Consider the following 22,605-nt stretch of genomic DNA (forward strand, 5'->3'; position numbering starts at 1 on the left):
ATAAGTAATAGTAGTAAGCTTAATCAATCCTCCTAGATTGAGACATTTCAGTTCTGCTATCTAGAATATTATATGGTTGATGGTTTCGATATTTCGGTTGTGTGGTTACTTTAATTTATTGACAAAAATGTAACACTTCTATTTTAAATTGACTATGTTTTTACAACCGGAATGATATCTGTTTTATCCACGTTAAGTTATTTGTGTAAATATTGAAGGTGTTTTTATTCAAGTAAGAACTCGTTGACACGAAAAGCAAAAATGTCTTCGAAGAGGTATTTAATTGTTTTTACTTCGTGTTTTTAAACTTGCAGAACTTCACAAATTTATGGATGGAAGTTATTTGTAGCTAGAAGGAATCGTCTTTCGATTTTTAGCGCGTTTCACTTGTTATATGAAACAATTGTACAGTATCGATTCTTTGTTTCTTTGTTAACCTGCATTATCAATTTATTCGTATTATTTATTATATTTAAAGTTATTTCAGCTTTTCTTAATAAATATAGAAAATATTAGTTCTGCACATCTTTTAATTTGTTTTATAACCGACAAACCTGCTTATCTAATGCACTTATAGTTCGATTTTAATAGAAATAACGCATTTATATGTAGCATGTCACTTATCTTATAAATACCTTGTTTAAAAAAAAATGCAAATTGCATATAATGAAGCTAAAAAGAAAAATCCAAGTATTATTTCTTTGTATATTTTCACATTTTATGTACAACTATCATATTTATATTCGATCAGGTATTACAATTTCTTTTTTTAGTGAATTAAAAAAGCTGTCTGAAGAAAGTTTAACCAGACAACCTGAAGAAGTATTTGATATAATATGCAAGTTGGGAGAAGGGTAAGTGGATAAAGATATAAAATGGCATTTAATCTTTAATGAAATCCTTTTTTATGTAATTGTTTTTATAATGTTTGTTTTATGTTTTTTTTTTCATATAGATCCTATGGATCAGTTTACAAAGCATTACATAAGGAAAGTGGACAGGTACTTGCTATTAAACAAGTCCCTGTTGATACGGATTTACAAGAAATCATAAAAGAAATTTCCATCATGCAACAGTGTGATTCTCCATATGTTGTTAAATATTATGGAAGTTACTTTAAAAACACTGATTTATGGGTAACATTGATAATATAATAAATAATATTTTTTTATTCATTCCTTGCTTGTATATAATCAAGGTATGGTTTCATAGATTGTAATGGAATATTGTGGAGCTGGATCTGTTAGTGATATTATGAGGTTAAGGAAGAAGACCCTTCAAGAAGATGAAATAGCAACGATTCTCAGTGATACCTTAAAAGGTTTAGAATATCTCCATTTGAGAAGAAAAATACATAGAGACATTAAAGCAGGAAATATTTTACTCAATAATGAAGGGCATGCAAAATTAGCTGATTTTGGTGTAGCAGGACAATTAACTGTAAGCTATAAAATATAATCTTTATCGCTATATGTGATAAATCTTTTTATCGATCAAAGTAGGAATTAATTTTGAAAATTTCTTTTAGGATACAATGGCGAAACGTAATACAGTTATAGGAACTCCATTTTGGATGGCTCCAGAAGTAATACAGGAAATTGGATATGATTGTGTCGCAGACATATGGTCTCTTGGTATAACTGCTTTAGAAATGGCAGAAGGCAAGCCGCCATATGGTGATATACATCCAATGAGAGCAATATTTATGATTCCAACAAAACCACCACCTAGCTTTAGAGAACCTGATCAATGGAGTCCTGAATTTATAGATTTTGTCAGTGGGTGCCTTGTTAAAAATCCAGAAGAAAGAGCTACTGCAACTGAGTTGCTAAATCATGAATTTATAGGTAAAATCTATGATAATGAAACAAATTCGCTCTAGTTTTCTTGCATGTATTATTCAATAAGATATTTTATTACAGGCAATGCCAAGCAACCAAGTATTCTGAGTCAGATGATTGCAGAAGCTCATGAAATACGAGAAAAACAAAGTGTACATCGTGCTCATGTTATAAATAATGTGGCAATTAAAAATCAAAATCAGGCAGAAGATTCGGTACTTATATTGAGATTTATTATGAATGCTATGTGCGCGCGCACACACACACGTGTGTGTGTGTGTGTGTGTGTGTGTGTGTGTGTACACACATTAATGTTAGTAATAAACATTTGATGTCTATTGTAAGGACGAAGAAGACTGTAGTGGAACAATGAAGCCTCTGCCAGAAGACACGGGAACTTTAGTACCGAGTCATGATCTTCCAGATACGGGTACACTTGTTTCAGCAATGTTAGATTTGGGAACAATGGTTATTAATAGTGACACCGATACCGAAGCTACTATGAAACGTAAGCACGTAATGTAATGAACGACAAAACGCTAAAAAGGAAAGTAACAAATATCGTTTATTTGTAGGACACAATACAGGGTCAGTGGAATCCGGAAAAAAATACCGGCCACTATTTTTAGATCATTTTGATAAGAAAGAAGCACCTGAAATAGGAAAGGTATAAAATAATAAATATGTTATAGTTGATGATTATATTATGTAAAATATACATGCACGAAATTAATTTCTTAATCTTTAGGGAAATGGACAAATACTTGGAGTACACAATCAAGATAATGAAAATAAATTAGAATTACGAAGCCCTACAGAATCTCAGAGGTTTCAAAGTCACCTACAATTACAACTTAACCAAATTTCTCACCCTGTACAAGAACAACCTCATAATAACATATCCAAGTTCCAAAATGTCTTCACAGAACGTGATTTCGACTTCGTAAGTAATAGACACTTGCAAATTCTCACAGAAGGTTGAAAGTAGATTAAGAACTTTCCTAGTATTTTTAGTATCTTTTTTAACTTAAAATCGATCGATATAGTACCACTTTAGGCATCATTAAAGAGAACTTGAATATAGATAAACAACCATATCCTGCAGCTGAAGTTTCTCTCATATGAGGAACTACAGCAACGAATGGCTAATCTGGATGCAGAAATGGAAAGAGAAATTGATGAGCTGAGAAGAAGGTACCAAACGAAGAGACAACCGATTCTTGACGCTATGGATACCAAGCGAAAACGTCAGCAGAACTTCTAACAGTTTGGTTACTTTTTTTATGCAAATAAGTGTGATGATGATAGATAAAGGGTGTACAGTTGTATAAATGAATAGATTTTATTCATCTCGTTCTTAGTTTCATCAAAGAGAACAACATTGTTTGCTAATTAAATATGTAGCAGAGAAACGATAATTAATAACGATTAAAAATATTTTCTTCTTGACAATGTTCAAAACAATGTTTATCTCCTTGGGAATCAAGTACGAGTAACTAATACTAGCCAATAGCCTTACGTCACCAATGTAAATTATTATACATGATTTAGGTGAAAAAGTAATCATATTTAATTTTTAACATTATGTTTACATATATACTGTTATTATGGATATCTTATAGAAATATTATAAAATCTCTTCAACATCTTTATTTAGGAATTAAAACTAAAAGATTAAAAAAACAAATGAAGATAATTATGCCATGTTTGCAACTTTGTTTTTGATGTAAAAAGAAATTAGATGCGCGTCCATGTGAAATTGGTATTCGGTTTCCATCTTACGCTAGTCACGTATTATGCCATTTATTTTATCGATAATATTACATTATCAGTATCATCACTCATACGAAATATATGCATGGAAGTTATCCCGAAAATATATTTATATATGTAGTCTTATATGCTAATGTATTGTTTACTTGAAGCAGTTTCAGATAAGTGAACAACTTAGAACATATTGAAGAATTTATTCCTCCTTAACTGCCATAGGTATATTACGCGTTTATCTATTGATATAATTAAGTTACGGAATAATTTTAAAATTTTGTGAATACAAATTGGAAATTTTGTAGTAGTATCATTGTACCATGCAAGATTACGATGAGAATGATAATATTTCAATGTGAAGAAATACTTGACGAATTAACTTACCGAAATTAGTCTTCCGTATTAGAACGTATCTTGATATTTCAATAATTTGTTAAGTCAGTAATTTAAATTGTTGAGATAGTCGCAATGGCAAGACTTATACTTTTTAGCTTTATATAAAATTTTTATTCTATTAAAACATATCTTTTAAATCATTACCATATTTAGAATTTTCAAACAGCATATAATTATTTCTTGTACTGATAAAGCTTTCAATACACATTTTATAAGTCATACCACAATAACAATAACGCGTGTACGTATCGTTGAGAATACTATGATATAGTGGAGTAATTCTTTGCTGACGTTGGGCTATTTTACAAGTAGCGGAAATAGATTTATAATACTTAAATGCTATAGCCAGAACTGACTTTTCTGTTTATTTAGGAAGTAACAATACAGAATAACAACATATTTTTGATATAGAAGATATGCACATTATGGTCGAAAAAGATACAAATATTAATTATTATATCTAGTCTTTATATGGCCCTACCATGACATGCAAGATTATTAAAACAATAGTATTGGGTTTCACCATTAATAAGAAAAGCAGATAACTAACTAAGTTATGTTCTTTAAAAAAAATGTCTTTACTGTTCGAGAAAAAAATAGTGCGCACCATTCACTGCGACATACAATATATAGCGTGTTGCAATATTCTAACAGAAACAAATAAATTTTACTCGTACAGAATTACACATTTGATAGAACATAAATATGTTTGTAGTGACAAATTTTCTATGTTCATCTTCCACTTGTATTATTAAAATGCAAAAAAAACATGTGGAAGTGATATTGTAAAAAATAGTTATGCATTTCCATATATTTATCTATTATCCAACACTAAAAAAATGCGATAAAATTTTTTTCTATGAAAACTTAAATAGTCCATGAAATAGAGATCTATAATATTTATGAATATAATGTACACATGTAGAAGTCTATTTCATAGGACAATAGTGAATCTGTTTACTTTTCGTATTAGAAAAATACTACCATTTTATATTACAGTTTATAATTATTTGTTTAGGAAGTCATTCTAATTTTACACCTTTCTTATGAATTGTACCATTCTCTATATGTTTGGGCAAAATATACAGACTGAAGGCAGAAAATTGTCTTTCAAACAAATAATTACCTATCTAGTTAGAATTATAATCTCATTATGCAGCGTAACCTATGAATTACTCCCATTTAGTATTACAATAACAGATATTAATTTTCATTTAAAATAAAGCAAAATGAAATACAAATGTTAATATAAGACACTGCCTTTTACGTATATGATTTGAACAATAATAAAGTATTATATATACTATAATTTATTTTAGTTCTGTTTATTTATTTCATTAAATATTTGCATTAATTTAAAAAATTTGTTTATTATCAACAATATATTTATATATCATACAAAAAAATTGTTACAAATCTATTGATATCTAAGTTTTATATTTTACATCATTTAAGGGTTAAAAATAAAAGTAGCAAAAATATGGATTAATATGATTTTAAAAATTTGATATTTTTCAAGATATTTCTAATCTATTTTTCATTTCACAGTTCCAGTTTATATATTCATAAGTCGTCATCATCGATCATGCGAAATGCATTATTTTCCATATCATATTCCAATGTTTGTTTTCCTTGAACCTTGCTACTTATGTTACTTCTAACATCACTAGATTTTTTTATTTTTACTACTGATAATCTGTCAGCAAGTTTCTTCATAATTGGTTCTGATTTAGAAGGTTGTTTAATACAACGATTCTAAAATAGAACCCAACGATATAAAAAATATTAATAAATAAAATATAGATACTGTTAACCTATCATACCTTTTTACTTTCTTCAGATTCTTCATTAGAGCTCGATCCCACTGTAATACTCTGGCCATTTCTCATAACATAAATCCAGGATTTTTGAGACACCTCCTATAAACAAATTAGTATTTAATACAAATAACTTTACTTAGCAATAAATAGCATTTTTAATTAACCTGAGCCTTATTATTACTATCAACAGTCTTTGATAATAATTCATCAATCATAGCTTGCAAGCATACAGACATTAAGATAGCTTGTTCTGAAGTAACTGTAACCCATTGTAATTGATTTTTAGCTATTAAATATTCAAACGATAATTCTAAACTAAACTCGTCACTTTCTTCTCCTCCCCTTTCACATCCCTGAAATTAGAATAAATTAAAACACGCGCCGCAATGTTAAAATACGACTATTTTTTGCAATTTACATTTTGCAAAGTAGTTATACGCCAACAACGCATTCGTGAGACTTTAAATACTTCTTCGCATTGTTCTCCATCATTTAATATACGCAAATTTAATTCATTTCTACCTATGGCTACTAATACTTTTGAATCTGGTTGAGGATAGTCACAAAAACATGGAGCAAACTGAATATATCCATAATACTTTGAAGTACGTACTATGTCCAGATACTAAAATAATAACATTTAAATTTGATATTAGTTATTGATAATTTTTTCATATAGTTTATTACATTACTTGTGTATATATATATAGATAAATATACTTCTTTTTTCTTTCCATGCTTTTTTAAGACTATTAGCTTATTTCTTAGTTCATCTGTAATGGGAATCCATCCCCAATTAATTTCTGCAACTGCTTGAATATATAATAAATTCATTGCCACCTCATTATCCATTATTTTCAAATCATAGCCCACATCCCAATAATTTTTTCCAAGTACAACTTTACTTCCTATAACGTGTAGATGTTTAATAGTTATAAATGGGGACTCAAAGTTTTGCAATTTTCGTAGTACTAAAAAAAATAATGTGTAAGAAATAATTTATTCATTAATCATGTATGAAATATTGTGATAAGGATATACCTACAATGAACACTATTTGCTTCATCGTGGGCAACAATAAATAATACAAAATATGAATAATATTCTTCAGGTAGTCTAAGGCTTTTGTATACTTTCTGTTGAATAAAAAATGTTAATTTATATTTCTAGTTTATATATTCTATATATAGTTTAATATATATAAATATTCATACAACAAAAGTTACCTCTAAAACACTACCAGAATGATCCCCTGTAGAAACATTTATTGTTATTTTACAACCATTCATAAGAAAAATGTCCATAAATTCATTATTAGATGGGCCTCCAATAGTTTCTTGCTGAGCATTTAATAAAAATCCATTTAACATTCCCGAATTATTAACAACTGGATTTTGTCCAATTGTTTGAATATATTTTTCCAAAGAAAGACGACGCTCTTCTTGCTGATTTGTTGTTAAAGGAAAAAATTTTTTAGGGGGAAATGCTGGGAGAGAGATATCTAAATTTCTAGCCAATTGTTCATGAAGACTGTGTAGTTGTTTATATCTCACAGTACAATGAAATAATCCATTTATATGAATGTTGTAACCCTGGGATTGAAAATAAAGTAAATATATTAATATATAGCAATATACATAATATAACAGATATATTTACCACATATGTATTATCAGTTGCATCAATAAATTCTTGTGTATCTGGTATAGAAAAATGCATTTTTATAAAATATAGTATCAATGCTTTGTATCTTTTTTATAATTAAGATACATTGTATATTAAACAATATGATATAATAAATTTATAATAAATTATAATTTATATGAGAAATTTATATTCTATGTCTTTGTCTATAGATATACACATATGTTACTTAAGAAAAACTTTTAATAAAATCAACATATGTAAATAGATAATCCAAAATGTACAAAAATATCTACATAAAAAATTCCACATTATATACAATCAAAATGTAGTTGAGTTTAGAAATGCATATATATATATATATATATTCCCAAATATTACTCCATCTGGAAAATAAAATAATAATAAAATATAAAGAAAATAGATTAAGTAAGGATTCAAATATATTTCAATATATGTTATCATATAATAAATTAACAGATATTGCAATAATTTAAACTCAAATTCATATATATTAAATAGCTTAAATTATACATACATAATATGATTTCACTTTTATATTATTTCTATTGGCAATAATTACTCAATTATTAATTATATGAAATATTTTCATATTGTCTACTTACTTTTCTATCATTATTTATGATAGGCGTATTCGCTTTACACCCACTCAACAACTATATTTCTAACGATTAACACTGATGCATTTTTTAATGATTACGTTAATATAAATATTACGATGATTAATAATACAATCCATTGATATGTACATATGTATGTATTAGAATGATCAGAGATGAATAGCGAGATCACAGATGCAATGTTAAAAAATGCGCACTAAGAATACGAGCCTCTAGCTGACAGCAGCCGAACTATAGACACATTTTTTCTCTGGTGCTCTTGGTGGGAAAAACGTGCATATGCACAACGAGAACAGAAATTTGCATTCGTACTTACGACCAACGAAGACTAAAGACGATAAAACATAAAAATTGCTTTAAAGTTTAATCAAATAATAGAAAAAACATTGCTCCTTTTCCGTATTGATTACAGAAAAAGCTACTTTGAGGACGAAAACAACAATCAGGATACCACAAGCAGTTAACAGTCACCAGTAGCGAGGATCTTTTTGGAAATGATGATATAATGCAATAAAAAATGAGATTATTTATTGGAAAAAATTATATAGAATATATTTAGAAAGAGTTTCAATAAGTCCGAATAGTTGAACAGCATTTTACAATTTTTGATTACCCAATCCCACAAAAACTCACAAAAAATCGAAAAATGAGATCGGGAAATGGTTAATTAATTCGATTTTAATTCCGGTTTTGAAAAATTCTTGGAATATGACGTAATTTCCAAGAGTCGCCGAAATTATGTCACCTTCTATGCTATTACATTTTCCTAATATATATATAAAATCGCTATTTTGGCCGACAAGTGTTTTACTCTCGGATTTTTTTTAGAAAATAACGTCATTTCTAGGAATTTCAAAACGTTTCGAATACTTCTTATGTTATTTTATTCTCTTAATGGCTATTTTCTCTCTGCTATCATACATTGATGCAGTAAAGTCCGATAAAGGTTCTTTTAAAACATGGAGGCGATTCAGGATTGCCAGGAAAAATTTTCCACATTCCCCTATTGTCATTCTACCCCTACGTCAGTTATGTCACTCGTTTTACGTCTCTCCACATACGGCCAGTAAAGACAACGTTATTTGGTTACATTGATATGTAGATGCGATGAGGAGATTAGAGTGGCAGTGGGTGTACTTTGATCCGCCATTTTCCTTGAATCTGGTAGTGCTCCATAATACAGAGTTACCAACTTGGTTTTTTTAATGCCAAATTCCAGAAATTTGTTTTTTTCAGCTTGATTGACACTAGAACATTAATATGTTTTTTCGTTTCCGATTTTCAACTCCTGCCCCCTTTTCTCTGATTCAAGATCAAACAGCTAGTTTATACTACCGTAAAAAATAATTTAAAGTTATAATTCAAGTCCTGGGAATTGTTCGTTTGTATTGCTCATTTATAATCGTATTAATTGCGAGGTCATTAGCGACTACATTGGGTTATACCTCACACATATATCATTGCAGTTTTTGTGAAGAACTCTAGTATTCTAGGGCACATAGGGAGTGGGCCTTAATAGAAGGTAATGAAACAGATAATAATTGGCTAAAGAGTTTTATTACTAATTATCTCGGATAGAAAAGTAGGTGTGCACTTTACCGTAGAACCGAACAAGGTTCTTGTGGAGTGGAACTTAATAGGTTCTTGTCTATGCTAGTAACCATAACCAAACAGGGTAGATCCCTAATTTTATAGGTTCTTGTACATGCTAATTTTAGTGAAACTCAGCACTTGGTCGCGTGGTGCAGTACCTATACAGTGATACCATCCACTAACAAACCAACTAATCACGACCTTTACGATGGCACAAGATCCTGTGTGCTACTTTATATTATATCACATCACAAATTCACATTCTCACCGAGTTTATAACCGCTAAACGAAACGGGATCGCCTTTACTAAATGACGCGAGGGTTAATTGTTCACAGACACTTTATATGAGGCACGTTCTTCTAATTTTTGTACTCGGTGTTATTAATTAAAATTATTGTTCATCGCGGCAACTCTTTCGACTAAATCGAATACTTCTGATAGCAACTACTCATGTTAGAAATGAAATTTTATCAATACTTTTCGCCTCCATGGTTCGAGTACAAATGCCATGTTCTCAGAGCCTGCCAAAAGTGCAGCAATACCTCCTCCAATTTGTTGCAGTATTCTAAAAGTAAAATATCTACAATTTAACAATGTAATAGCCCGCGTGTAAATAATGTCGTGCATGTCCTTCGAAGACAGTTATATGAACGATACTCCGTAACTCGAGACTCGATAACGACTGGATACTTGTCAATAATTAGATACTACCTGAGTACTCAGGTATATTTTTACTCAGGTACTCAGGGTAGTATAATTCGATACTACCTGAGTAAATCATTTAGTATGTAAGGGTGTATGAGTATGTTGTATTGAGTATTGACTATTGAGTATGTATCCCGAATATATCCAACTGCATGCTACATAAGTTTACATTTCGGGATTGCGAAAGTATATATTCAATCACAACCATGTACAAATTAATCGGTATCCTGAAAATGCACCATATCTTACAACATGCAAATTATAATATATTTGTATTTGAAGACGAACAAATAGTAATACACAAAGAATAACAGTATATTGATGCTTCATTTTAAATTACAATGCAAGAAACTTAATTCCTCTACATTATTTCGTAGTAATCTTGACCTATTAGGCATAAAAATATCTTAATTTAATATCTTCAATGACTTTAATATGCTTTATAAATATGTGTATTTAATTTTCTTTCTTCATCACATATTGGACTAACAGGATCTGAGAAAGCAGAGATAATAATTCCAGCTATTTGATAAGCTGATGGAATAAAAAAATTCCATATGTTAAAATGTGTTGGCTACCTAACGGTACAACTAACGATATCTGAATAGGAAGAACGAAATTATTTTGCCAACAACTTAATAAAATGATCTCGTATGTTAAAGTAAGGTTGACTATTTAACGGTATAATTAATATCTAAACGGATTTGTAATATCATTCAAACGCAACATTATTTTCGCTACAGGAATATTATGCAAGTCAAATCGACAGTATGCAATGATACTTGTTAGTATCCTTTTTATTTCTGCAGTTATCAAAATAAACTTTACATTAGATGGTGGTTGTTTTAGATTTTTAAGTAATGCATTAAATCCTGGATAATAAGTGTACTTCATCTATAATTTAGTAAATCAAATAAAAAAAAAAATAAATTAAATGTGAAAATTATGGGTAAATAGTAAATATCTCCTAAGATTACTTTAATATCCTCAATGCTAGTGTGACTTGCTGCATCAATTTCAGTCACATCTGGATGACTTGAATTTTTTATTGCTAGACAGTTTTCACATAATCCATAAAGTTCAAAAGTTGATCCCAATGAACAATTCAAATATAAAGCTATTATTCTTGCTGTAACAGATTTGCAAACTCCACTATAACCAAAAAGTATTTTCTAATATACATTGCAATATAGCATGATAATATATTTTGATTTAACAGATTTTTGAAACTGCCGGGATAATATATTTTAATCCTATATTTATAGTCTAGAAGAAAACGAATAATGAAATAGGTATGCAATCCAAAAAGGTTCTGATATGGCCGCTTCGTTTGATCTGATCTGACCACGTTATAGAGTTTTGCCTCCATATCGCATAAAATATTACATTTTTTCTTTTATGTAGCAGAGTATATTCTACATTAGCCACATAATTTGATACGTTACATTTTTTACAATGCTACATCACATTAAAGATTATAAAATTATTGCTCCAATGTTTATTTGTCACTCCAATGCTTATTTATATCATTCCACTGTGTGACACTGAATTTTTTCCACAACCGGGCCACATAGTCAAACTATGAAATGATAAGTACAGAAGTAATAAAAGATTATGCAAGAAATTTATTAAAATCAACATCCTTTTTCTGTGACATAGTATACGAAAATCTATGGAAAAAGCAATATGAATTCATGGAGATTAATCTAACTGGACAGGTAGTAGTATTTATATATAATAACCTTATTGTATATTATTTGTAAATATTTAGGAGAAGCTTATAGCAGTAATATCAAATTTATGGATTCCCCTACTGCTATTAAGTCTAAAACACATGCTTTGGTTAGTTGGTTTGATAATAAATTTCATAATAAAGTTAATAAATATGTTATAAGCGAGAAAGTAATAATTAATTATTATAGAACCATAGAGATATAAAGATAAAAACGAAACAAATAAATGTTACTGTACACGTGAATGCGATATGAAAATATAGAGAAAACGTTTCATACAGCGTGTTCCGTAGTCTCGCAAGATTTAAGGAAACGTGACTTACTTGTCTTAGACTTAAGACTTAAGACTGCATTAATTGCATATAATTAGTAAATACGTATAAATAATTAATTACGTAATCGGAATAATATTATACAGAGAATATCTTAGAGAACTACAGTAATTATTTAATTTCTGAATAGTTTAAAAATTTGCCTTACGAATCAAAACATTTGATTTTATAGTTTTCTAATAGAGAGAATAATTACATTTTTCACCGCTAGGTGGTTACAGTGTTTCGCTGTCTGTAGGTTGGGCGATTTTTAAAACTTATTTATAATTAAGAAACTAGGAAGGATATTTCGACAAAACTAATTTTAACTATTTCTTTGGGTTCTAAACTTTCATTTGAGCCCTCAGACGCTAAAAATCTCTGTCTACGAGCCGAAAAACGTTGATTTTTTAATTTTGCCATCTTTGCCAACAATAATAAATATATTTTATCTTATTTAACAAAATGCCGATGACAATGAAATGCAGTAAAAAAAAAAAAAATGATCACGAGAAGAAACTATTTCTACTGTTACATGTAGTTCTTGAAATAGTATAACTTTATTCTGAGAAGATATTTCATTCAACAATAAGTATGGCAGATAGGTGGTTCCAGTTAGCTGGACTATCCTGTTTAAACTTTCGTTTCAAATATTATTAAAAAAAGTGAGTTTAGAATTGTTTCGTACAATTATGATACACTAACATAGTAAAATTATAATGTTAATCGAATAAGAAATATTTCATATCTTTAAATAAGTATCAAATAATTAAAACAAAATATAACCTACAATTTTAGGTCATAATTTCTGTTTCTCTGTATAAGCGATAAGGAATGTGTAAAAAAAGTTGATCATTGTTTTAGAATTTTGTATACGAATTAAATAATTGTTTTTCTTGTAAAAAATAAAATGGCATCTACGTTTATGGTTGTAACTCGACAAATTTCAACATCAGCATCATGTCTTGGTAAACGAAATTTTCGTATGATACAGCTATTCAATAAGCGAGGTAGTCGTGCATATAAAGAAGCACGAGCCAAGGATCCAAACTACGATATTCCTATTGATAGTATGTAATTTTGGTCTTTGAATATGATATACAATAATAAGTATAAAAATATCTTCTATGTGCATTCTTTAATAATCACAATGGTAAACGTATGATAATTAACAAATATTTTCAGGGAGAGGTGTAAAAGTAACGGGGAAATGGGTAAACAATCATTGGGTTAACATACCAGAAATGATACCGGAGCTTATTGTTCCTTCCTTGGAAAATTTTCATTTAAAGCCATATGTCTCTTATAGAGTTACAGATGTCAAAAAACGTGAATATACTGCTAAAGATCTATTTAATTTAGTGTATGCTGATAAAATTAAGAAAGATTTTAAAGAGGGTCAATTAAGCCCAGATGGTGAACCATTAAATCCCAATGAATATGAAGCATTGACACCTGAAGAAGCTAGGATTCGGGCTGAAATGACTGGCACAGATATTTTCCAAATGGATGTAGAACGTCCAAAAAAGTCTTAAACATTATAACAAATGTAAATTAAGCAAACTAGAATAAATATAAATAAAATAACTTTAGTTTTATAGTTTGCATAATATTTTATTCAATATGCTCATACGCACAATGTATACATTTGTTGACAGTTTTGTAGTTTATAAACAGTAATTATTTACCATCACACATAACTTTAAGGAAATCAGATATTAATTTGGTACAAAATATTAATTTATTGCAAGTACAAAAACGACCTATTTCAATTATGAGTGGAATGTATTGCACGTTTCCATTAGATTTGTGTAATTAGATCATGTTTTAATATTTTTTAACACTATATTAATCAATGGTAAACAATTACTTTCCTTGTACGTGTTAGCTGTACAGTACATTGCCAAATAATTTCATATCATCTAACCTTTTGTAAATTCTTTTACTGCTGACAAAAATGATTTTGCAAAATTCAATGATACTTCAATAAAACAAATTTATTAACTAGTAAATCAACGATACACGTTTATAGATGATGTCTGTTTCATGCAATTTCAAATTTTTATAATTACAAAAAAGACATGGATGGAAAAATGCAACAATGCCAAAACTGATTTTCAATTCCTGAGTTCCTCTAAAACAGTTTTCGGAATGTTATTTCGGGAACAATATGCCAGAACAAGATCTCGCATGATTATGCTAACTTAACAGCTATCTTTTTACTTATCAAAAGATTTTTTTGAGCGAAGTTTGATTGTTTTTGTTGGGTAAAAAATGGCGGAAAATTTGAATATTAAAGTCGTTGTCAGTTGTGCGCGGCCGGTATTGCTTCCTACTGACTAGACTACTAGGACCTAATATATATTTGCTTTTAAAAAGTGCTGTATTCGTATCAAAATGTACAGACATGTTGAAGTTATTATCGATTCCTTTCCTTTTCACTTAATAATAACCGTGCAAAAAGCTTGTAAAGCAAAACTATTTGGTTTTCATTCTGAGTAAAATGATAACTTTGTACTTACATTTATGCAAAATGTTGTATCGATAACTATTGATACAATTTGTATTTTATGTAGAAAATGAAAATGCATAAAAAACGTATAATTCAAAATGTAAACAGTCATTTTGTTAAATATTATATATACAACAATTTTATTTAAACATCTTTACAGAATGCAGCACTTTTTTTACTTCTTTAAACAGCAGCTACTATTTATCACTATTTATTGTTTTTATTATTTCTTAATTTTCTATAACGATCATAATGAAGAGTGGAATGATGAAACACGTAGTTTTGTACAATATTATTAGAATAGTTATCAATAAAAATGTGTAACAAAAAACTTTAACATGGTTTCTTTCTCTCTTTTTCTCTTGCTCTCTCATTTTATTAACTCCACTCTTCAATAAATTGCATAGAAAAGCATAAGTGGCATAGTTCTTGCAGTCACAGTTCTAAATAAAGTTTATCTCAAGTGTTTCTGTGAAGTGAAGATTATTGTGTCTCTATTTCATGTTATAACATATTTATAGTTTATTTTCGTATTTGAGCACTGGTTTTTCTTACTTCGTTTCCCAAATTTTAATCTGGACTAAATATCTTAGCTAACTCTCAGTTGTCTAAAATTTTCATATGGAAGTTATAAGATGCATAAATTAATTTTAAGTTTGTTTTGTATACTATCTTCTGATTCTATTGCGTTATAATACGATGAAAATAACAGACGCGTACAGATTATACATTGCCACCATTATATGATAATTTATCGAAATGTATTCAGGAAGCACATCAAAAGCACTCTTCATTAATTATCATTAAAATATGCACGCGTATACATGTTGTACTTCCAATTAAACATAGTCGTTGTAAAGCAAGACATATGCCACTTGCTCATGAATATAAACTCGATTGGTGTTTTCTCTTGTTAATTATCAGTCTATGACATAATTGGATATATTTGACTGATAAAATCAGCCAGTTAATAAGGCAGGCGCACATGCTACTACATGACAAAGATTTTTAACAATGTTTACATTTTTTATTATATGTGTGTGTATGTGTGTGTGTGTGTGATATATGTATGATTTTTTAATGAATGAAGTGTATAAATGTATAAAGATATGTGATAAATTATGCTGTTCAAAGCATATTGATTGTAAAACCGAATTTAATTAAGAAGAAATCTTTGACATTTAGTAACATGTACCTTCCATTTAATTAAAGATTTTGTGTATGAAAGCTAGAATATCACGGAGGAAACAGTTCTACAATGAAATTTATACAATATTCTCCTTGAATACTTAAAATATATATAATAAAATACATAATTATATAAATGAAAATACTGATATGGAAAGACTAGGAAGGCAATACTGCTTATTGTATTTCTTGTATCTAATCTAGTCTTTCAGACTCAAAATCTCCAATACTAAAAATACAACAGGATTAGATGTTTATTCCATTGGATCTCCAACGTTTTCGAAGATGGTTGAATGAGGGTTGCTTCCAGTGGGCCACAAGAAGCCACCTACACTGCCAGGTGGCAAATATGATGCTCCTCCACTGAGGCCCACCTGATATATTTTCTTCTTTAAATTATTTACATTTTGTGTCATTTTTGTGTTCAATATCTTCATTACAGAATGTTAAGAAATAAAATCTAGGAAGCCAAATAAGGGAAAGGTGCTACAAATGATATATGCATCTTCCAAGCTTAATGTTTAGGTGTTTAACACTGCATTGTTTATGGGTTTTTCAATCGCATTTGTGCTAATATATGTTCTTTACGTTGCATTGTTGTTAAATTATGTACTAGTGCATATGTCGTGTTATTGTTTGTGTATTTAACACAGGCAAGTAAGTAACTATTTAAAATTGTATTGCACAGTTATCAAAATAAAATTTCATTTTTGCATAACAACAATTAATAATGCACATATGGTAATTCATATAATAACAGTAGTCTAGACGTTTCTTAAACAAATATGAACTCTTTTGTTAACTGTACACTGATGTTTAATTAAGGGTTTGTACATGCACGAAGTAAGGCAAATTAGAGTGAACAATAAATTGCCAAATTAAATAAAAATAATTGTTTATTTGCATCTAACACAAATAATTGTGCTTTCGTATGACAAGTAACGTCTAATCGCTAATATAAACAATACTAATAATATTTACATCAATTCATCGTTGTGAACATGATGCACGCTCACAACAATGTTAACATTATGAAAGGAACAGGTAACATAATACTCTGTTTGAGTTCGAATATAGGTACGCAATTTTGGCACGATTTAAATTTATTCCAAAAGAACAATGACGTCATGGATCGTTGGACAGATACCAACAAGTTATTTTGCGTTCTTTTATTCCGACTCGATAACTTTTTTTATTGGACAGTTCAACCCAAACGATTTTTTAAATTTCTATTTATAGAATTACCTGTTGGCTCCACAGCAGTGTCCTTTCTGCTAACTGACAATCTGCTGCAAGTCGAGATGGTAGACTTTTCCATCTTTCTTCATCTCGTTTTCTTTCTCTATCAAAGTCTCTATCAACATGTCCCTGAGATAAAGGTGGTAAGATCTGTGTTCTTTGAGCTAGTTTATAACTGTCTTGTCTCGGTACGTGGTCAACGCGTCTACTCGTGGTACTTGTTGATACTGGTATTGGAGTAGGACTGCCTCCACCTCTATGTCTGTGATATAAGTTTCGTTTTTGTTGCAACATACGCTGTTGCACTAACAGCTGTAGCTGTGTACTGGAGTCGCCACGAATTTTAAACTGTGTTTGATTTTCTGGCGGCGTAGATGGTGGTCTCAAATGAACAAGATCTAAATGGCCTCTAGCCTTACCAGAGTCTATGTAAACAAAACATATTTGTCATGACCACGTGATGAAAATCCTTTACAAATGAAATATCTTTATAATTCAGTACCTTGAATACTTCGCTGCTTGGTCGGTCTGTCCCCTCCGCCTTGTTGACAAAATAATAATCTAGGTCCACCATCTGAAGCTCTACGACCTTGAGAAACTCTAGATATTCTACCGCTAATTGGCGATGGGCTCATAGGTGGTGGAGGCGTGCAAGAGGGCAAGCTACTTGTAAATGAATTTGCCCCTGAGTAGTCTGGTGGGCAACCAGAATCAAAACTAGATTCAAAAAGCTCGGATGATGAACTACCACTACCACCCGCAATAAACAATGTCGTTCGACTAGGAGGATCAATAGAATCCATAAGTGGGGTATCAAAATGCTGTTGGTAATCACTTAATCTTCGATTAACTATTTGACTGTCAATTCGTTGACTGATATCATGATCTAGGCCTAGTCTATGTTCCTCGAGTTTAATTTGAGCTTCTCTCAATTCATCACCACTTGGACCTTCCTCTAATTCACCTTCCGCACTACAGCATCCTTCATCAGTCGAAGAACTAGTTGAACTAAATCTTTTTCCACCGCGAGTTGCGTCTTCCCTTGTTCTAGAAACAAATATATAATGCAAATTCGCCTACAATACTCTAATTATTCGGTAAAAGCTTTTGTAGTGATGAATGGACAAGTATCAAGATTTTTGTACTGGACTTTTGTTTCTTCTATGTGCTGCATCATTCTTATTCTTATCAACATATATAAGGACATAAAAATATATATAACGAAAATCATATAATACGTACAACTCAAAATAAAAGGAAAGCAATGAAATAAAATGAAAGAATTACCAAAAATAAAGTGACAGCAAAGCACTTCCAATCCAACCTGTCCTGACAAAATCTTCAATACATGCATCACCGTCAATAAAGATCAACGTCCCACTAAGCTATCGCTGTAAATAAAAATTATATGATTAAAATTCGATTCTTTACCAACTTTTTTGACGGGCAGGATTGGAAGACAAGAAAATCGTTATCTAAGGAAAATTTTATAATAAAAATTATTATAAAAACTAATAGTTTAAAACAATATTAATAATTCAATAAACATACCTTGATTTGAATTTGTCATCTTTTGTTCTTGCAACGCTCGGCCAGCAAGTATTGTTTGCTGTACTGGTGACACGGTGTTGCTTCAGCCTTTCCAATAATAAGAAATAAATAGCAGCATGATGATCATAGCTACTATTCCTCAATGACTGAAAGAAGTAAATACTTTGCTTTAGAAAATATAAATTATTACTGAAATATTTTTTCTATAACATTATATATTAAAGTATTTTATAAATAAAAAAATATATATATTAAAGATACCTCTCTGGTTCGCGTGATGTCTATGCCTAAACTATGCATAAGTCGAAGTATTTGTTCATTTGGTTCTTGGATGGATGAAGATGATGATCTTGTTATAATCATTGAACAAATAGTGTCTGCTGATCCAGCCATCCAGCGATGTCTCTTTATTTGTGGAATGGTATATCGTTTTGCAGGTTCCAGAACTAACATTTTACGTATTAAGCTTTCACAATCTATAATAAAAGAATTAAAGCTTTATCATAGGCGGCATTAAATTAAATATTCAAAATTTTGTTCTAAGCTGCAAAAAATACCTGTACTCATAAAATATGGAATTCTAAATCTTCCACTCAAAACACGATCTCTTAAAGATTGGAGGGTAGATCCATCAAAGGGCAGTGCTCCACATACTAGTACATATAATACAACACCTAAACTCTGTAATAATAAAAACATAATGTCAAACTATTTGCATTACAAATTGTTTATTATATAAATATATATAACCTGCTTACCCACACATCAATTTCAGGACCAGCATAATGTTTTCCTCGAAAAACTTCTGGTGCTGCATAAGGAGGACTACCACACCATGTACTTAGTCTCTCTCCAGGTGAAAATCTATTACTAAAGCCAAAATCAGCAATTTTAACGTTCATCTGAGCATCTAAGAGTAAATTTTCAGCTTTGAGATCACGATGTGCTACACCCGTTGCATGGCAGTATTCAACCGCAGAAAGTATTTGAGCAAATGTTGCCCGAGCTCTGGGTTCTCCCATTCTTCCATATCTTGCAATATAGTCAAATATTTCACCCTTGCTTGCATATTCACACACCTAACAGAAATATAAAACTTTCTATTATCTTCTAAATTTTTCAAACTTGATACAAAAGATCACTGAAACATACCATATATATCATATTTTTTGTTTCCATTACTTGATATAATTTGACAATGTGTGGATGTTCTAATTGCTTCATTATTTCTACTTCTCTATAAACTTTTTCAAGATTGGTAGGATCCAATTGTGTTTTGTCAATTATTTTAATAGCTACCTAAGAAGAAAGAATGTTGAACTTTTAAATGAGAAAGATAGCACAGGAAATATCAACAAGCATATGTTGTGATAAAGCATATTTACCTCTGTCTTGGTAATACGATGTCTAGCTAGTTTTACCACTGCAAAATTTCCTTTGCCAATGGTGCCTTCAATATCATAAAATCCAACACGAATTTGTTTCTTCCCTTGACTCACTCCAGAATCCATTTTTATTAAAAAATTTATTACCAACAAACAATTTCAAATGATTGTATTCTTTTAATCCTATTGTACAAGTTCGAAATCACTGAAAATAAAAAGAAAAAATGCATTTAAATATTTGAAGATTACACGAGAACAAACATGATAAATCTATTTTCTAATTTTTACGTTACTTGATAGTTAAAAACAAATGGATTAATATAATACAATGAATTGGAATAATTTGTTAGGTCTAGGCATATGAGTTGCAAAAATAGATAATACATGCACAATGTATTATACAAACCACTGACGCAATTAATGTTACAGGTAGTAATGTTTTTGAAATATTCAAGGGGGTAGCAAAGGTATACATGAACATGATCACAGATGACATACATTACAAGATTTTATAGAAGAGCAAATTTTAAATTCAATATGTTGTCAACTAATTTCACATCAACTGCATTTGATTTTGGGATTAAATATGTTTTTGTCAGCCTTTTGCACATTTAAGAAATGTTAATAGCATTAGTTATCATGAACTATCATTAATTAATAAAATATACTAATAAATATTACATGTTTCTTAAAAAACATTGTTTTTGGAAAACACTTACTTTTACTTTCAAGATCATCTATTTTTAAATGACACGTATCATTGAATTTATCACTTTATACATTTTGTTAACCAATCTGTATTAAGATACTTTTATTTAGCTACCAAAGGATATAAAATTCAGTAAATTAACAAATATGAACTTATCATTTCCTGTATGGTTTTCATATTTAATTAAAAAAATACACATTGTTACTAACATAAGATTAATAGGCAGTGTACTGAGACTGTTTCCTTATAAAGTCCGAGAAAAAACATTTTTTCTGTGTGATATCCATTAATCGCGACTTAAAAATCTTTCCAAATAGTCGTTTTATATTTTCTCGAACAATTTATTCAAAACAGCAACGTTTCTTTCTAATAGATAGTACGTAGAATTCCGTTATACATGTAGTGTATATAGGAAGCGGAAAGTTAAACGAGATAAGAAATTTCATTACAATTCGTGTTGATCGAAAACGAACATTTTCAACGGAGAGCGTTGCGCTCGTACCCGCAACGTATAAGCAAGAATGACATCGTTATTCCGTGAAAAACTACTAAAAAAGACGAGGAAGGCCTTTACAAAAGAAGCATCCTCACAAAAGTGTAAAAGCTTCCTGCAACAAGTACAATAGGTATTCTGAACTGACGTCATGGATCGACAACGACCTCTTGCCTATCGACTGGTCCAGGATCGATACCCGTCGATAGTCCTCGATAAGACGATAAAAGAAAAAAAAAATGAGCACGTAGATGAAGGAAAAAGCCGTGCAAAGAACATTAAAAAATCTACAACTCATTCCATGGATCTATACGTTGGTTTTTCTACGAGCAAGACAACAGAGAGAACCCAGATAACATTTACTGATTGGACAAGTGCTTGTTACTTACAATTCGATTCTGGCCAGAATTACCGGGTACACGTTTCGAACCGGTAGAACCGTTTTTGAAGCGAAAATGTCGCGCTAGCGTTGCCGACCTCGATGGGTGCGTAAGGCCGGAAACCCGATGCCATCGGTACAAAAATCGTCCTTCACGTTCACGAGATTCCGAAATCTCGTTTTAAAGCGGCGGCGGTCCTACGACGAGGGTCGTAGGAGCTTCGCGTAATGCGGCGGTTCGATACCGACTGACCGACGGCCATGTTGCTACCCCCCTGCTATGCTAGAGTCGCCGGCCTCGTCTCTCTCTCTCTCTCACTCTCTCTCTCTCTCTCTCTCTTTCTCCCACTCTTTACTCTTCGTCATTGCTCGCTTCCAACCCCCTCCGTATACCCTTTCCTTCATCACACCATTCTTAGCGAACACTACCACTACGTACTGTCACCCCACCACTCTTGCGTATCGTCGTTTACCCCCACCATTCCGTTCTTAGCGAATACTAACACTATCTACCGTTCCCCTACTACTATTTTTGCGTATCGTCGTTTTTCCCCCACCATGTCTCCTACACTAACACTGTTACAGGAGACGTGCACGCGCGCATACACGTTATCTTCGACAATTGACGTCAATGTACGTGCTACTATCGGCTCATCGTTAATTGTTCCTGGGTGTAATTGCTAACCAAATAGTTCGT

At 30.6% G+C, this 22,605-nt stretch overlaps 4 protein-coding genes across 7 annotated transcripts; 2 read left to right on the forward strand and 2 right to left on the reverse strand.

The window, feature by feature from the left end:
- Positions 1-83: 83 nt before the first annotated feature.
- LOC122571822 (serine/threonine-protein kinase 3) lies at positions 84-5,313 on the forward strand. 2 transcript variants are annotated; one of them, XM_043736026.1, is made up of 10 exons: positions 84-275; positions 774-854; positions 956-1,136; positions 1,213-1,440; positions 1,529-1,847; positions 1,923-2,056; positions 2,187-2,349; positions 2,417-2,508; positions 2,590-2,784; positions 2,926-5,313. In XM_043736026.1, the coding sequence occupies exons 1-10, from the start codon at positions 262-264 to the stop codon at positions 3,103-3,105; spliced, it is 1,587 nt and encodes a 528-aa protein (XP_043591961.1). In that variant the 5' UTR covers positions 84-261; the 3' UTR covers positions 3,106-5,313. The 2 variants fall into 2 exon arrangements, with proteins under 2 accessions (XP_043591961.1, XP_043591962.1); XM_043736027.1 differs by having other exon boundaries at positions 2,947-5,313.
- A 176-nt stretch (positions 5,314-5,489) lies between these two features.
- LOC122571823 (sorting nexin-17) lies at positions 5,490-8,529 on the reverse strand. The gene is made up of 9 exons (XM_043736028.1): positions 8,095-8,529; positions 7,484-7,854; positions 7,051-7,416; positions 6,870-6,960; positions 6,545-6,795; positions 6,243-6,449; positions 5,989-6,177; positions 5,828-5,923; positions 5,490-5,759 (listed from the first exon to the last, which is right to left on the reverse strand). Exons 2-9 carry the CDS (start codon positions 7,541-7,543, stop codon positions 5,568-5,570), a joined length of 1,452 nt encoding a protein of 483 aa, XP_043591963.1. The 5' UTR covers positions 7,544-7,854; positions 8,095-8,529; the 3' UTR covers positions 5,490-5,567.
- Positions 8,530-12,703: 4,174 nt separating this feature from the next.
- On the forward strand, positions 12,704-14,052 carry LOC122571825 (39S ribosomal protein L41, mitochondrial). 2 transcript variants are annotated; one of them, XM_043736030.1, is made up of 3 exons: positions 12,704-13,117; positions 13,251-13,522; positions 13,638-14,052. In XM_043736030.1, exons 2-3 carry the CDS (start codon positions 13,363-13,365, stop codon positions 13,985-13,987), a joined length of 510 nt encoding a protein of 169 aa, XP_043591965.1. In that variant the 5' UTR covers positions 12,704-13,117; positions 13,251-13,362; the 3' UTR covers positions 13,988-14,052. The 2 variants fall into 2 exon arrangements, with proteins under 2 accessions (XP_043591965.1, XP_043591966.1); XM_043736031.1 differs by having other exon boundaries at positions 13,317-13,522.
- LOC122571821 (MAP/microtubule affinity-regulating kinase 3-like) lies at positions 14,046-22,178 on the reverse strand. Of its 2 annotated transcripts, XM_043736025.1 has the most exons (10): positions 21,919-22,178; positions 20,328-20,532; positions 20,095-20,241; positions 19,701-20,021; positions 19,500-19,623; positions 19,204-19,418; positions 18,943-19,088; positions 17,894-18,438; positions 17,398-17,816; positions 14,046-16,541 (listed from the first exon to the last, which is right to left on the reverse strand). In XM_043736025.1, exons 2-10 carry the CDS (start codon positions 20,451-20,453, stop codon positions 16,407-16,409), a joined length of 2,178 nt encoding a protein of 725 aa, XP_043591960.1. In that variant the 5' UTR covers positions 20,454-20,532; positions 21,919-22,178; the 3' UTR covers positions 14,046-16,406. The 2 variants fall into 2 exon arrangements, with proteins under 2 accessions (XP_043591960.1, XP_043591958.1); XM_043736023.1 differs by lacking the exons at positions 14,046-16,541; positions 21,919-22,178 and adding an exon at positions 21,047-21,063 and having other exon boundaries at positions 17,031-17,816.
- Between the last annotated feature and the right edge of the window lie 427 nt (positions 22,179-22,605).

The sequence above is a fragment of the Bombus pyrosoma genome, linkage group LG10 (assembly GCF_014825855.1).
Source record: "Bombus pyrosoma isolate SC7728 linkage group LG10, ASM1482585v1, whole genome shotgun sequence".
NCBI lineage: Eukaryota > Metazoa > Arthropoda > Insecta > Hymenoptera > Apidae > Bombus > Bombus pyrosoma.

Coding starts and splice junctions, on each gene's coding strand:
- LOC122571822 (XM_043736026.1), top strand. Junction 1,441..1,528: donor GTGTAGCAGGACAATTAACT/GTAAGCTATAAA, acceptor AATTTCTTTTAG/GATACAATGGCGAAACGTAA. Junction 2,509..2,589: donor AAGCACCTGAAATAGGAAAG/GTATAAAATAAT, acceptor CTTAATCTTTAG/GGAAATGGACAAATACTTGG.
- LOC122571823 (XM_043736028.1), bottom strand. CDS start 7,543: ATGCATTTTTCTATACCAGATACACAAGAATTTATTGATGCAACTGAT. Junction 6,961..7,050: donor ATTCTGGTAGTGTTTTAGAG/GTAACTTTTGTT, acceptor TTTATTCAACAG/AAAGTATACAAAAGCCTTAG. Junction 6,178..6,242: donor GTATAACTACTTTGCAAAAT/GTAAATTGCAAA, acceptor TTCTAATTTCAG/GGATGTGAAAGGGGAGGAGA.
- LOC122571825 (XM_043736030.1), top strand. CDS start 13,363: ATGGCATCTACGTTTATGGTTGTAACTCGACAAATTTCAACATCAGCA. Junction 13,523..13,637: donor CTACGATATTCCTATTGATA/GTATGTAATTTT, acceptor AAATATTTTCAG/GGAGAGGTGTAAAAGTAACG.
- LOC122571821 (XM_043736025.1), bottom strand. CDS start 20,453: ATGGATTCTGGAGTGAGTCAAGGGAAGAAACAAATTCGTGTTGGATTT. Junction 20,022..20,094: donor CAAAAAATATGATATATATG/GTATGTTTCAGT, acceptor TATTTCTGTTAG/GTGTGTGAATATGCAAGCAA. Junction 16,542..17,397: donor CACTGCTGTGGAGCCAACAG/GTAATTCTATAA, acceptor AATAATTTAAAG/AAGAAAATATATCAGGTGGG.